This window comes from Cryptomeria japonica, chromosome 2 (assembly GCF_030272615.1).
Source record: "Cryptomeria japonica chromosome 2, Sugi_1.0, whole genome shotgun sequence".
Lineage (NCBI taxonomy): Eukaryota > Viridiplantae > Streptophyta > Pinopsida > Cupressales > Cupressaceae > Cryptomeria > Cryptomeria japonica.
This window is the reverse complement of record NC_081406.1, coordinates 251,612,623-251,629,655: the sequence shown is the minus strand read 5'-3', so window position 1 is coordinate 251,629,655 and position 17,033 is coordinate 251,612,623. Positions and strand designations below refer to the sequence as shown.

The following is a 17,033-nucleotide window of genomic DNA, read 5'->3' as shown; positions in this document are numbered from 1 at the left end:
TGCAAATGCTGCCCTTTATATATGCGATTAACTTGGGCACCAAACTACTTAGGGTAAGCTAGATTTTATCTTATATTAAATCTTGCAAAGGTGGATGACCATGTCAAGGGAGTCAGCCTCTATCATCAATGCCTTGAGTCGATCATTTAATTTATTATTGCCAGTACTATTATTTATTTATTCCCCTAGTCAACCCTAATCAATGTTTTAATCTTGGTTGGCTTTCATTATTTTTAGTTGCTCATGTTTTAAGTGTTGCGATTTGTATTTATAAAGCCTAACTTTGGGCAAGACATGACAGATCCTTGGTAATGAGTACAAAATTTTGATTACCATTGTTGACATCCAAAATGATAGAAAAATGTTGCATCTTCTGTCATGATGAATTATGGGAGTGTTGTGAATACCAAGATCTCACTCCTTTGTGCAATGCCAATTTTGTATTTGAGTAAAGGGATTTGGGTGTCCTTAACTGTAGGTTATATCTTTCACTTCAATTAGCATCATGCTCCCCAGGGTGACTATATCCATTTTAACTTCAAGCGTTATGGAATAACAACATGTTGAGCACATCCATTGTTATGCAATGTCCTTGTTGATCTCTCCAAGAGGCAAATCAAAAGTCTCCTTCACATGGCTGCACACTAACCTATCAGCAAGCCCATTGATCTTGGAACGAAAAAGTTCAAATGTCCCCTATTCAACTTCCATATAATTGATATGTATCATCATGGAGTTTTCTTCATAAATTTGCAATTCCTTCTAATCGGGGTCAATCTTGGACAAATCATTCCTCACAACAGCATAATTAATATCTTGCACAACATCCTCACGTGGTCCAATCATTTCCATACCTTGCAAATCATTTTTACAATGGACCAATTACTTACATACCTAAAAATTGGATGGATGTTTCTTGGACATCATTTGCAATTATTGACACGTCTTCAACACACAATATTGGCTCTTCTTCTTCTTTGGTTTTAGCAGCTTCTTGTGATTTGATTCTCTTGGATCTTGCTCCTTGATCTCCTTCTTGGCCATTTTTTTATGTATTCATATACAACCCTTTTGTCGAAATAATTGTTCCCAAGTGCCTCCAAGTACTCATCAAGGGGAACACTAGCTTTGAAATCTTCTAACAACTTTTGGTACTTGTCAATAAGTTTGGGGGGCTCAAGTTTGTACAATCTCTTTAATGGGATCCATGTAATGTCCCCAAATTATGAATACCTAAATTTTGCCCTAGATTACAATTTTTAATTGAAACAAAGTAGGGTTGAGACCCTGCAAACAAGTTAGGAATCATTTACAATCATAATTCATACAATAGATCTCTTTAATTAGAAATCATCAAGCATATATTACAAGAATAGATCTAACCACAAGATCGCTTTTATGATGCATTAGATTGGAAGAAGTCACATGAAGATCACGAGCTCAATCTTCAGGAGTTCTCTTCCCTTTTGATGATTTATCCGGGTTAATCCATGTGTCTCAGTCCCTTTGATGGTTTGTTTGCACTGTCAAATTGTGTTTATTTTCTCCTTATGTTGATACAGAAGATTTAAAAATGCTATACTGATATTTTAGCCACTCTACATAGTAAATCAAAGTGCTGAAGGTGTTTTATGAAGTTGACAGATAGAAATCAATAGTTGGTAATTGCTAGGTTTTACGGATCGATAGAGTTAAACATGAGCAAAAAGGAAGAAGCAACTTACTTACTAGCACCTAACCTGTTAATTATTTTCCTTTTTGGTGAATAGTGCTTTTGAAATTTTGTCAAAAGTAAACCACTTAGGCTTAAAAAATAGCATATTTCCTATATAGTGAATACTGCTTTGAAATTTTGTCAAAAGTAAACCGATTGGATGAAAACATAGCCTATCAAAATACGGCGAGAGACTCGTGGGGAGTGGATGGATCACTTTTAGCGCATGCTTAACTTTAGGGTTTTAGATGAATTCCAAAGAATATGAAAGGATTAATAAAATCGTTCCGAATACAAGATGAAGGAAAGAAAGCAAACCAAATACAATAAATCGTCTTAACAGATCACAGTTTACCGTCAAAATTCATCCAGATTAACTCCATAAATGTGGTGATTTTTCCGACACCTCTATTTTAGCAGAATTGAAGGAAACTCTTTTAAAATATCACATTAAATTGCGAGAAATAGAAATGGGGCAACTTACTTTAAGAGTGTCGGAGGCGTTCTTGAGCTCGATTTCGAGCTCCATCATGGTTGAGGCCTGGCTGCGCTTGATGACAGCAGCCAAGGCCATGATGGCAGCCACCGCCTCCGCCAAATGAGGCTTCTTTCTCCAGTGATTGAATTCAGCAATGACGTCAAAGGATTTGGCAGTTTCGTCGATAGGTGCCTTGTCGAGTTCCTCTGAATTGCCGCGTGGAAGCGCCGCCTGTGCCTGCGCCAGCCAATCCGAAGTGACGGCGGAGTGGTGCCCTGCCCGGGTCTCATAATACTTGTTCATCTCTCCCTCCATACCTGCTGCTTTCCGAATGTCTTTCCGTTGTTCTAAGACATTCTCCATCACGAAAGACGCCGACTTCCTCCACATTTTGAATTGAATGGCAGGATACGCAGTCTGGATACGATTCCCTCGTCAACGACAAACAACTTTATGATGTACGGGTATTGATTCCTTTATATGTGTGTAATTGTGAATTTTGCATACGCATGCCTCTTTTTTATTGTCTTTCTTTCTTTTTCTTTTCTTTTCTTTGCTTTTTTTTTTATTTTTTATTTTTTTTTAAATGAAGGGTAGGGGAGGGGAGGCAATACATGCGACCCCTAACTTTGCACGTTCACGTGGACTGTCAAGATTATTTCTTTGATCATCAAGCTGGCCCACCATGTCGATAATTCGGACATATCAGTCTTTCCTGTCAACATGTCTATTTGCAACGTCATTTCGTGCGCAGGGTCCACAATGTCCAATTTTATCCAATCTAGTCCACCGACCTAATCAAGCCCACCCCAGCTACCACCCTGGCATTCCATCTAAACCAGTGAACATGTCTGCATTGCACTTTCCAACTTTGCCACCCACATCTCCTACTTATATGCATTTACTCTCAATTGCCACCCCACAGTCTTCCTTACACTGCCATAAATGTTGTGTCTCTTCATGTTACTTCCACTTGTTTTCTCCCATTTTCCAAGCAAATGTGCATTCAATGCACCCAAGTCCTCACCATTTGGGCCATCTCCCACTTCTTCCTTTCCTGCTTGTTCTGAATTGTTCAAGTCCTTTGGGTACCTATTAGTTCCCAAATCAACAAGTCCACAAACCCTAAAGATTTAGCCAGTTTCTCATCAATGGGTTCAAAGCTAGATTTGGCCAATGAACGAGACTCAACCACAAGACTGAAATCTCCTGCACTTCTAGCTCTGTGAGACCAAGGTGGGTATACCTCAGTAATGCCTAAACTATCTATGACCTTCAACACTCATGATATTACAAAATACAGCAGATGTCTCAATGTGAATGTGCTAAGGAAAGTGTTTGAAACTCAATTTTGGCTACAATCATGGCTTTTCAACTATCACTCAACACTTGGGATGCTTTTTTATACTAAACCTACTCCTACAAACAAGAAATAAAAATAGGAAATAAAAGAGACTCTAATGGAATAAATTGATTATGACAACTAGGTGTGGACTCCATTACTAGTGCCTTCATCAGGATAGCAAAGTCAAGTTGCAGCAAATAGACATTAAACCCAAATAGACTAAGCTATAACCAGTGAATTCTCAATATTGATTCATTACATCAATACCCCCTATTATAGTTCTATTGCAGTCATTCTTACATATCCTACATGCACAACACCATTTCATTATCTTATTAAAAACGTTTTAATCTCTTTGTAGAGAAACAAAAAAACAAGATAAACACCTGAGCTTGTAGGGACAAAACAGAGGATCCTTAATCATCTATTTCATAAAACAATGAAATTACATGTTGGAGACAAATATAATCAAAACATTAAGAATTGCATGCATTCTGGTTATACACTATTTGAAATGGCAAAATGACTACAGACTAAAAACAGGACTCTAGCTTACTCCTGACCTTTTACTGTACATGGAAGCCCTGCCTCCTCCCAAATTTCTTTATACAATAAGGGAGAAAAACAAGCTACAGGCCGAGTGAGACATATGTCACTGCATACACCTAAAAATGGTCTGAAGATAATTAATTAAAAACGTCGTTATTTAATTAATCCCCCTTCCCAATTAATCGAATTCACAAGCAAATTTGATTAATTTCCTTATTCATCTACTAGTAAATAAATCTACATGATTTATTTATATAGTTCATTTCTTATCCCCTTTTGATTAATTAATCTAAATTAATTATTCCTCTCGTTCATTTAAATTCATTCTTCTGATCTCATAACTAGTTAAAACAAATCAAATCATGATTTGTTGAGATTAATTATCTTTTTCAAATATTTGAAATTCTAAATTCAAATTGAGCACATGGCTCCTAACTTTTAACCACCTAACCTAACAATCCCCTGACCTAACCCATTCTATCTAATCCTAGGGTCTAACTAATCCTAACCTCTTATGGGTTGGATATTCTCCCCTTAAGACACATGGGACTTTTTCCACGTCTCTTGCCTTGGACACTTGCCCTCTCATGAGCGAGGCTCCTTGACACTTGTCACCACAGAGATGACAAGTGTCCCTTCCTCCAACCTCTTCCCCAACTTCCTCAATCTTGACCCTTGATATCTTCAGATCAAATCTGGATCGTTGATTCTTGCCACCTCAACTTTGGCTTTGGAATTCTTATAAATACCCCTCGTTTTGGAGCAATAAGGATCCCTTGCATTCCTAGTTTTTGCATTTCTATTATAGGTGTTTTACATCATATCATCTATCATTAGGGTAAGTGCACAAAGATGATGGTCAAAAGGGGGGATATAAGTGGACACTTTTTTTTTTTAAATCAGGTGAACCTGAACTTGGAGGCAAAATTTGAAAGTCATCCACTCAAGATATGAAGATAATCAAAGAACAAATATTGTAGTACTCTGAATCTAGTTTCCAAACTACTAAACTTTTTCAAAATTGGATAAGATTAAGGGGGTCAAATCCTTCGCGCACGAATAACAGACCTTGATTTTTTCTAAAAAACATAACATAGTGTCTGATGTGCGCATCAAAAAAAGTCATAGTTAGATTTAGTGTTTTGACAAATCCTTTGGCAAAAAGATAGTTAAGAGTGAGCACTAGAAGATAGTTAAGAGTGAGCACTAGAAGATGTGGTTTTTTTTGTAAGTTTGTGTTGAGTATTTTTTTTTTATGATTTTTCCAATCAAGCACATCCTGAAAATTATGTATATGTTCGTGTGCGAAGTATAAGTTGCACTAAACAAATCGAAAATACAATTTTATTTTTTTTAATTGTAAAGAATTAATCGCACTACAATAATATATAAAGTTTTTTAAATTTGGATAAGTATATCAAAAGTTATTAAAAAAATGGTGCACCTATGTTTGTGAGAACTCACTAGTAAAAGAAATTCAATAATAATATGTTATTGTTGTTCAAATTGAAAAAAAATTATATGGTTAGAAAGCTCAAAATATGGATGAAAATATGGTGGTAATTTTAGAAATACCCACTTGATGAAGTGTAAACCTGGTGATGACAAAGTCGATAAACCAAGTTGATAAAATAAAACACATCAAAAATGAGAGAAATGGAGGGAAATCAAACTTCTAAACCGTAGCTTTGTCATCCAGACCTATTTCCAAGCCTAAACAGTCAAAAGCGTGTACGGGGTACTTATGGTTTAAAAAGCGCGTACGAGGTACTTATGGTGTAAGAAGCGCATACGCACTCATTTTACTATAAACAACACGTACGCGCTCTTATTACTATAAACAGCACGTACGTGCTATTGTGTGTGTGTGTGTGTGTATATATATATATATATATATGTATGTATGTATGTATGTATGTATGTATGTATATTAAGTATATATATACACATATAAGTGTATTGTCTCCCCCTCTCAAACGCATACAAGGTGCAACTCTCTCTCTCTCTCTCTCTCTCTCTCTCTCTCTCTCTCTCTCTCTCTCTCTCCCTTCCTCCATACCCCATCCCTCCCTCTCTCCCCTTCTCTCCTTCCTCCATACCCCATCCCTCCCTCTCTCCCCTTATCCCTTCCTCCATACCCCATCCCTCTCTCTCTCGCTCTCTCCCCTTCTCCCTTCCTCCATACCCCATCCCTCTTTCTCTTCTTCTCCCCCTCCCTCCCTCCATACCCCATTGCAACTGTGTCTGCACTTCTATAGAAGTAAGTGAATTCATTTCTTGTCTACAACTTCCTCTTTGATTTTTATCATGTATGCTCTCCTGAGAAAATTGAATGGTGGATTTGTGTGTGTATACTGAATAGGAGGAATAGGGTTTGAAATTGAACCGCAAGTGCATTACCGTGACAAACAAGGAAACCTGGAGTAATATTCTTCTCGAATGTGTTTTTAATGAGCAGAGCAGATGTGGAAAATAGTGTCAACAAAGAAACATGATGAGTCAGAGTACCTGCAATATGTTTTTCAGAAGGAAACAACCAGTAGGAAGACAAAGAGGGAGAGTAACATAGATGATCTCCTGGAGAATGATAGTGGTGGGTATGCAAGAGTTCCCATGTTGTTACACTATGCCTGTCACCTAAAGAAATTAAAGTTTGTTGTATGCATGGCAATGGTAGTATATGATGATCATCACTTGTCAAACGACTTGGAATGGTACATACCCATGAAAGAAATCAAGTGTGTAATTCCTATAGTCACAATCAAGATCAATCCTATAACCTTGCAAAGTTAATAGCATGATGAGGAGGTAGAATAGAAGTTGATCTCCTTTTGAGGTTGGTGGGCTTTGTTCTCAATGTGTTTCCCAAATCAATCCCTAGGCACGAGTGGGATTCTTCTAAACCTTTATCCTACCTCCTCCTCTCTATTCAACACTACTTGCACCCTATTGTATTGGACATCACTCCTCCTTACCTTCCATGCTAAGGCATTCAAGTCTGAAATGAGGTCCTCTTGAGTGTCACAAAAAATGAACAAGTTTGGTTGTCCAACTGGCTGAATCTCCTCTCTTCCAAGAATGGGCAACTGTTGGAGAACCATGGTTTACCTAATCTTATTTGCACCTTTAAGGATTTCAATCATATTAATCTATTGATTGAGCATCTAGACAGGTCTGCAACGTGTGATGACTGTCCTTCACCTTTCAAGAATGAAAATTTCCAAGTTGGATGCAAGGAGCGTTGAAATACTCAAGGCAACTTCTAGGTTCAAAGGGTCATCTTGATCAAATGACGTAATGCAATGTTGTGGGGCATGTAGTAGGGTGTCTCAAGTCTTAACTTAACAGTTTTGATTGTTTGAAACAATCAATTGCTTCTCCTTCCTTACCGATTTCATGAAATGGTCAAATTTGCTCCAAAAAGGCTACTAGAATTAGCCCTAGTTTTTAATGAAAATTGTTCACCCTGCTCAATCTATTAAACTTCATGACAAACCCTTGGAGATGTGGTCTATTGATGATGAAGACTCAAGGATTTTTGCTATGGCAAGTACTGTATGGACTGTTTGAGGACTATCCCACAAAATAGGCACTTTTCAAGGGTTTTTAAGAGTTTTGGTGAGGGTTTGCAAATTGAAGGTCTCCTCCATGATGCTAGACCCAAGTTAAATGTTCAAACCTTGCTTTAACATATGCCAAACACCTCCAAAGATTCAAAACTTATCTGAGCACACTGTTATTTTGTCAAACAAATACCATACTGTTGCATTTACACAGAAAAATCAGTCTAGATGACTGACACAGCAACTTTTCAAGGTTTTGCATACATTTCCAACATTGGTAAAGCAAATACAATGAAAGTTTAACAAATATAGATGTAACTATTGTCTTTTCATGAGTTGGAACAACCTACAAAACAAATAGGAAAAGATTTTTATTATGACTGTTGTTCATTCATCTGCCTACACTGCACTTTGACTGCATTAAACTGATACAACTGTCTTTCTTGGTTTTTATTACTTCTTCACTCTATCTCTGGCCTGCAAAGGGGTGTTAATGGCATGATAGAAAACTGCATATAACTTCTCCAAAGAGCTTTGTAAGTTTGAACACTCAAAAGGATGCCACAAAGTATGACAACATTATATGACTGTGACAAAGAATACACTGTTCTAGGATCCTTATTTAGGTCCTTTACAACCAAATTGTGTAACTTTTCATCTTAACATTGAAACCACTTGCAAATACATTTCCATGATGCATAAAAGAGGAATCCATCATTCCACACTATCCATTAGGGAGGTTGGCAATGAGGTTTTATCCATGAAACAGTGACACACTGTTTTTACAATCTGATTACACCTTTGCTTCTTGCAACCAACCAAGTCATGAGAGAGACAAGGATGGTAAAATGCAATTAAGACTCTTGCCAACTTAATTCTTCTTCAACATATCAAAGTACAGTGCTATGAACAGCAAAGTACCATTCACACAACATTAAGAATACCCAAGCCAAGTTGCTCACTTCACACACTTGCCATGGGCTTACAAACACTTGTGCATTGCTATGAAATGGAAATAGATGTATGGTACAATATGTACAGAGGATCCAACAAATTTCCTCAAAGCCATGGATGAAGAGACTTTGAAGAAATCAGTTGGACCATGAATGATCTTCCATTGGAACCACAAAACAATGCCTTTCTCAAGAACACTTCAAATAAAACTTGTTCCAATCACTACTAAAACATCAAAGGAGATCACATCAATCAAAAATAGGAGTAGTATGGACTCATGGAGCCATGGTACAGACTGTACTCTCAAAAGTGCAGAAAACTAGTTAAAAACTCACAAAATACAAGCACAAACAAGTATTTCTCTTATTTTTCCAACATGAACTATGCATACAATCATGGGAACATGGTTTTTAAACATGTGCCAACTTATTAAAGCCCTTGTATGGACAGGTACGGGCTGGAACTAACCAAAACCACCAAAGTCACTTTTTTTTGCACTTTTTGACAACTTTTTGACAACTTTTATTGCTCAAAAAGTTGCATTTTGACTCCCGGTGAGTTGGCACTCAAACCAATGACTCAAAATCATTAGAAACACTAAATAAACATGCTCCAATGATTTTCAAGGCTTTACAACATCAAAAATTCAAAAATGCTCATTTGGACCCAAAATTGACAGTTTTTGGCCCACTGAGAAAAAAACAAAAATCTTGGAAACTCTTAAACACAAATGAGTTCCAAACCTTATTACACCACAAAAACAAACCTATTAAACCTACTAGAAACATAAAATAAACACACATGCTTAAATTGCAACAAAAATGCTATACCTGCTAGGATTTGAGCATTCAGGTGCTCCTGCACCATAGCATCATATGTTTTAGAACTTAGGCAGTACTCTTAGGGTTAGGTCAAGCTCTTACACTTGCCTTTTAGCAAAGCCTCATTGTTTGTTCACTTGGAGTCTCTCTTATGCTGACAATGGTCTAACTTAGCTATATCAAAACTAAACTACTGATGTTCTATTGTATGATGTTCTATTCATAACTTTAAATTTAATATATCATTTTATTAGCCCACCATATGACCCCTTAGGTGTCATTAGAGGTCATATTATTTCCTAAGAGGTCATATGGTGTCTTGTGACCCCTTAAGACACCATATGACCCATAACAACACCATATGATGTCCTAAGGGGTCATAGGATGCCATATGACCCCTCGGGACACCAATGACCCATAACAACACCATATGGTGTTTTATGACCCCTTAGGACACTATTTGGTGTCGTTATAGGTCCTATGATGTGATAAGGGATAATATAGTGTCATATGACCCCTTAGATGTTGTTATGGGTCATATTGTGTTCTAAGGGTCATATTGTGTTCCAAGGGTCATATTGTGTTCTGCATTCAATCTCTCTTCCTCTCCCTCCCCCCTCCTTATTCTCTCCCACCCTCTCTCACTCTCTCTCTCTCTCTCTCTCTCTCTCTCTCTCTCTCTCTCTCCATACCACATCCCTCTTTCTCTTCTTCTCTCCCTCCCTCTTTCTCTTCCTCTATAACTCCTATAGTCACAATCGAGATCAATCCTATAACCTTGTAAATTTAATAGCATCATATGTTTTAGAACTTAGGCAGTTATGTTAGGGTTAGGTCAAGCTCTTACAGTTGCTTTTTAGCAAAGCCTCGTTGTTTGTTCTCTTGGAGTCTCTCCTATGCTGACAATGGTCTAACTTAGCTATATCAAAACTAAACTACTAATGTTTTATTGTATGATGTTCTATTCATAACTTTAAATTTAATATATCATTTCATTAGCCCACCATATGACCCCTTAGGTGTCATTAGAGGTTGTATTGTTTCCTAAGAGGTCATATGGTGTCCTGTGACCCCTTGGGACACCATATGACCCCTTAAGACACCATATGGTGTCCTAAGGGGTCATAGGATGCCATATGACCCCTCGAGACACCAATGACCCATAACAACACCATATGGTGTTCTATGACCCCTTAGGACACTATTTGGTGTCGTTATAGGTCCTATGGTGTGCTAAGGGATAATATAGTGTCATATGACCCCTTAGGACACCCTATGACCCCTAAGATGTTGTTAGGGGTCATATTGTGTCCGAGATTCGATCTCTCTTCCTCTCCCTCCCCCCTCCTCTTTCTCTCTCATCCCTCTCTCTCTCTCACTCCCCTTCTCCCTTCCTCCATACCCATCCCTCTTTCTCTTCTTCTATAATTCCTATAGTCACAATAGAGATCAGTCCTATAACCTTGCAAATTTAATAGCATCATATATTTTAGAACTTAGGCAGTACTCGTTGGGTTAGGTCAAGCTCTTACACTTGCTTTTTAGCGAAGCCTCGTTGTTTGTTCACTTGGAGTCTCTCTTATGCTGACAATGGTCTAACTTAGCTATATCAAAACTAAACTACTAATGTTCTATTGTATGATGTTATATTCATAACTTTAAATTTAATATATCATTTTATTAGCCCACCATATGACCCCTTAGGTGTCATTAGAGGTCGTATTGTTTCCTAAGAGGTCATATGGTGTCCTGTGACCCCTTAGGACACCATATGACCCCTTAAGACACCATATGACACATAAAAATACTATATGGTATCCTAAGGGGTCATAGGATGCCATATGACCCCTCGAGACACCAATGACCCATAACAACACCATATGGTGTTCTATGACCCCTTAGGACACTATTTGGTGTTGTTATAGGTCCTATGGTGTGCTAAGGGATAATATAGTGTCATATGACCTCTTAGGACACCCTATGACCCCTTAGATATTGTTAGGGGTCATATTATGTTCTAAGGGTCATATTATGTCATGGATTCGATCTCTCTTCCTCTCCCTCCCCTCTCCCTCTCCCTCTCCCCCTCCCTCTCCCTCTCTCCCCTTCTCCCTTCCTCCATACCCCATCCCTCTCTCTCTCACTCTCTCCCCTTCTCCCTTCCTCCATACCCTATCCCTCTTTCTCTTCTTCTCTCCCTCCCTCTTTCTCTTCTTATGTAATTCCTATTGTCACAATTGAGATCAGTTCTATAACCTTGCAAATTTAATAGCATCATATGTTTTACAACTTAGGTGATACTCTTAGGGTTAGTTCAATCTCTTACACTTGCTTTTTAGCGAAGCCTCATTGTTTGTTCGCTTGGAGTCTCTCTTAAGCTGACAATGGTCTAACTTAGCTATATCAAAACTAAACTATTGATGTTCTATTGTATGATGTTCTATTCATAACTTTAAATTTAACATATCATTTTATTAGCCCATCATATGACCCCTTAGGTGTCATTAGAGGTCATATTGTTTCCTAAGAGGTCATATGGTGTCCTGTGACCCCTTAGGACACCATATGACCCCTCAGGACACCAATGACCCATAACAACACCATATGATGTTCTAAAGGGTCACATGGTATTCTATGACACTATTTGGTATCGTTATAGGTCTTATGGTGTGCTATTTGGTGTTGGTATAGGTCCAGCTCTCTCTCTCTCTCTCTCTCTCTCTCTCTCTCTCTCTCTCTCTCTCTCTCTCTCTCTCTCTCTCTCTCTCTCTCTCTCTCCCTCCCCTCCTCTCCTCTCCCTCTCCCTCCTTCCCTCTCCCTCTCTCTTCCTCTCCCTCCCTCTCCCCTCTCCTCTCCCTCCCCCCTCCTTCTTCTCTCCCTCTCTCCCTCCTTCCCTTCTACCCCCCCTCCTCTCTCCCTCCCCCTACTCCCCCCCTCTCCCTCTCTCTTCCTCTCCCTCCCTCTCCCCTCTCCTCTCCCTCCCCCCTCCTTCTTCTCTCCCTCTCTCCCTCCTTCCCTTCTACCCCCCCTCCTCTCTCCCTCCCCCTACCCCCCCCTCTCTCTCTCTCTCTCTCTCTCTCTCTCTCTCTCTCTCTCTCTCTCTCTCTCTCTCCCTTTTCATTCACATTTTTTCTACTACAAATAGCGCGTACGAGGTACTGAACCTATTAGTTCACTACCCTACCATAATTTTTTTAAGGCATAGGAGCACGTACGCGATATTTATTACTTGTAAGCACGTACGGGGTACTGAGCCCATTATTCGCTACCCTGCAATAACATTTTTAGGATTAGGAGCACGTACGCGCTACTTATTAGTACAAAATGGGGAAAAAATACCGTTTGGCTTGCCAACATTTTATGGACTAACAACGTGTATGCAGTTATTAATGTAGCGCGTACGCGGTACATAGACATAGTTTTAGTTGCCCAAGAGCCTCAACGACCTCAAAAGAAGTTTTTGAGGTCGTTGAAGGCCCCACTAGAACTGTGTTTGCATTTCTATCACTGTTTTATACATAGAAGTAAGTGAATTTTTTGTTTTTGCATGATTTCAAATAATTAAATTGTTGTTCTTATTAGTTTTGTCAATAGTATTGTGATTGTTTAATAGTTTGATTCCAAAAAATAGCGATAAGATGCATATTTATGGTTATTTGTTTGTTTATGAACTTTTGTTTACATATATATGTAATATGATTCTATTTAGGACAACCGATATCAACCATGGGAAAGAACAAGCAAGGAACGATGGAACAACGAGAGGTTGAAAAAGAAAAACAAAGGCAACGTATGAAGAAATTATGTGACATAAGAACAATGGGAGAAGAAGTTATGTCATCCTCAACATCTCAATTCGATTTACCTAACGAACATAATGCACCTAATGCAATTGAAGAAGAGGCATTTGATTTACCGTATGAACCTAATGCAATTGAAGAAGATACCGCATTGAATAATCAATTAAATGATGAACATACACCTTCTCTATTTGATGAATTGAATGTACATAATGCATCGATGTTAACACCTCCTAGAATCATTTGTAGGAAACCAAAGTATCTAATTGACATTGATGAGAATATATTGAAGCCAATGCCCAATAAAATGAATGAACGAACTTGTAGGAGGATGGTTAAAATAATATGGCAAAACTATTTTGAAAACTTAAATCAAATCGCAAGATGTCAATTAATTGTTCAAATGATTAAAAAATTGAATTTTAGAGAGACAATGAAAATTCTAGGCCTAAGATCATCTGAAAGTAACACTGAAAGAACTATTGTGAGAAATCTATTTGATGCATATCAAGCTATTGGTTCAAAATCACGTACTAAATATTCTAATGCTACTCGGTGTGTCATAACATCAACCATAATGACCAAGAAAATAAAAAAAATCGTTTGATAAGAAAAACAAGTAAGTCATTAAACACTAGTAGAACAACATTAAGTAAAGCATTAAAGAGGCGGGAAAAAATACGGGAAAAAATAGAGGAACCTAACAATAATTCTCTTTGGGCATTCTCTGGTAGACTACCACGCAAAGACAAGGTTGTTGTTGATGCATTGAGAACATTAATTGAAATTTTTTGGCATGACAACACAAGAGTTTCACCCAACCAAAGAGATGTTGTTAGAAGGTGAATTGGGTCTAAAAATCATGAGCCACATGCCAAACACTATTTGGATATGACTCAAACTAAATTTTTTGAAAGATTCCTTCAAAAGTTTCCTCAAAGATTTTTTGAAATGACAAAACCTTTTTATATTAAGATTAATCATGTACACACTACATGTTGTTGTAGGATGCATATTGAATTTTCCATGCACTATGATATTTTTTGTCATATTTGTTCTACTTTGCACACTAACGATGTTTTGCAAGAATGTAATATACAAGCACCTCCTAAGTCGCTAAGAGAATTTATTTCAAGCGTGCTATGTAATAGACATGATGGTTGCATTTATTATAAGATACCTTGTTTGGAAGGTTCTTGTGCTATATGTGGTGGTTTGCAACGTTTACCAAGATGCATACATTTGGAGAGCACACATGAAATTGGTACGAAACTAGTTTCTTTCGAAAAATACAAGACAGTCACATATGGAGTTAAAGATGGAAAAGATTTGAAGAGATGTGAGCTAGTGAAAAATGATATATGTGTAGCTGAATTTATGAAAATGTTTCAAGAGAAACTAGTTTATGAGTACATAATACATACACATAGAGCTCGATGGTTAGATAAGCCATTCAAGTTATGTAAGGACACATTTTCTATTTTTGTATGCATAGCATTCATGCATGCAGATGATAGCACAGAGGAGGATAGAAAGGTTGTAAGAGAGTATCACTTCTACATAAGTGATGATCTTACTCATTCATCGGAGTTTGTACAGGGATGCTTTAAAGTTTTCTATGATAGTTTAAGGGAAAGGAACATACGATACAACTGACACTTAATATGGTGAGATAATTGCACCGCACAATTCAAGAATGCAAGGATGTTTTATTGGTTGACAAGGATTCATATGACAAGCGGTGTACAACATTTTTTGAATTTCATTGAGGCTGGACATGGTAAGGGAGAGCACGATGGTGCGGGAGCATGTGTGAAAAGAGCCCTAGCTAGAGAAGAATTGAAGTACGAAGGTGGTGTTGAGTTGATAGATGTAGAAACAATTGTGCGATGGTGTAAGTCTATGATGGGTCCAAGTAATCGAGGTACATCAATGGTTCATAGATATTTTTGGTTGACCACTGAATCTAACATTGAAAACTATCTAGATTGTTGTATAGTTGCAGGATCGAGTGACATGCACTCATTTATGAGTTCAAATTCAAGTTCACTGGTAATTTATACGAGACAGATAGTATGTTTTTTCTCTTCATGCATGTATTGTTTGTGGGAAGAATGTGAATCACAAGAGTGGGTTGACAAATGGTCTTGTAGACTGTTGGTTCCCATTGATTCATATCAAATTCCCAAAGCACTACAATTGAGCCAGATGGAGACATCAGTGGATTTTGATCATGTATCCGACCTAGTGGATTCAGGTGATTTTTTGAGTTAATTTTTTTGCAAGTATTCTTTTTGGTTCATTTTGTTGTACATCATACTTTATTTTTGGTATTAATTAACACTTTATAAAATGCAGGTCATGTGTATGCAGTTGTTGCAGAAGAGAACAATGAAGAAGGAACATATTACTGTTTGTGTCATTGTGTTGATCCAAAAAGAAAATTGACAACCACATTCATTGACAAAGAGGGTATTGAGTACCCAATAGGGTCTGTTGTCATGACAGGAACATGGCTTCGGAGATACCCTATCGAGAATTTTGATGTTTGGTTGTTCGAGGACTTTGAAACACACATACATATTCTTCATTTCTCTAACCTTGTTGTTGCAACAAATATCATTTGATGAAGTATCGTGGTAGACCTCATAACAAGATTTTATGGAAATTTTGTGAATCTAACCACAAGGCAATACTTGACACAATATGGGTTAGAGTCGATCTCGAAGGCTCACTTGATTGATTCTACGGTTCAGAGTAGAATGATTTTGAGAATTTTGTATAAATCATCGCGAATTGTTCTATATTCATTTTTTGTATATATAAATGCCCATGAGCTGATTTTTTACATGTTTAGGGGCATCATTTTGTATATTTAAATGACAATGAGCTGATTTGTACACATGTACATGCCGAATTTTGAATATTAAAATGGCGACGATCTAAATCGCACATATTGTAATGCCAAATTTTGTATAAAAGCCCATCAGATGATTTGTTTATTAAAATGGTGATGAGTTGAATCACACATATTGTAATGCCAAATTTTGTATAAAAGCCCATGAGATGATTTATAAGACATGTTTTTGTATAATCAAATAGCCAAGAGTTGATTTGATCATATTTAGAGGCAAAATTTTGAATAATATGTGACAATATTTTGTGACTATTTTGTGTGTCAATGTTTTGTGACTATGTTTTGAGTATATGTGATGTGTCCCTGGTCAATCATGGAGAATTATTTGAGTCATTATCGGGTCATAGGGGTCATAGATTGAGACTAGATACAATTTGAGCAAAAAATGTCATTGTTGTCAAAAAAATTATCAAAAAAGTTGTGAAGCAACTTCTACATTGCGTCGTTAATGGCGGACTGCAGATCTCATGTTGTTGGTGTCAGTCATGTTTTGGACCTTTGTGTTTCGTGTAAATTATTTGCGTTATGTAGTATATATTGGTTGCAAGTGTATTTGGTGCAGGGGCATGTCAATTTTGGTTGCAGGAGTTCTTTGTTGCAAGGCCTTCAAGATATCCCATAAAGATGGATCTATCATTCGATACTGGTTTAGTCCTCTTGCTTTTTGGAGCTCTCTTCTTCATTCACTGGGCAGCCTATGTTATTTCTTTTTCATGTCCTTTTTTTTTTAATAAGCTTGTATGCTCCTATTCTGTAAAATGAGCTTGCATGCTCCTATTTGTAAATGAGTCTGCGTGCTCCTTTGTTGATCTCCATTTTCAAACTAGCTCCAGCTAGAGGATTGTTCACGACTTCTCTTTTATAGTCATGTTGACGAGCAATGACCGAAGTT

The 17,033-nt window shown here is 37.5% G+C and overlaps 1 protein-coding gene across 1 annotated transcript in view; it reads right to left on the bottom strand.

Moving 5' to 3' along the window:
- The window catches only part of LOC131044665 (uncharacterized), a 71,131-nt gene extending 68,446 nt beyond the window's left edge, over positions 1–2,685 (bottom strand). Inside the window, exon 1 of the mRNA XM_057978035.2 lies at positions 2,199–2,685. Coding sequence (XP_057834018.2) covers positions 2,199–2,582 — 384 coding nt within the window. The 5' untranslated portion in view covers positions 2,583–2,685. The remainder of the gene's footprint in view (positions 1–2,198) is intronic.
- Between the last annotated feature and the right edge of the window lie 14,348 nt (positions 2,686–17,033).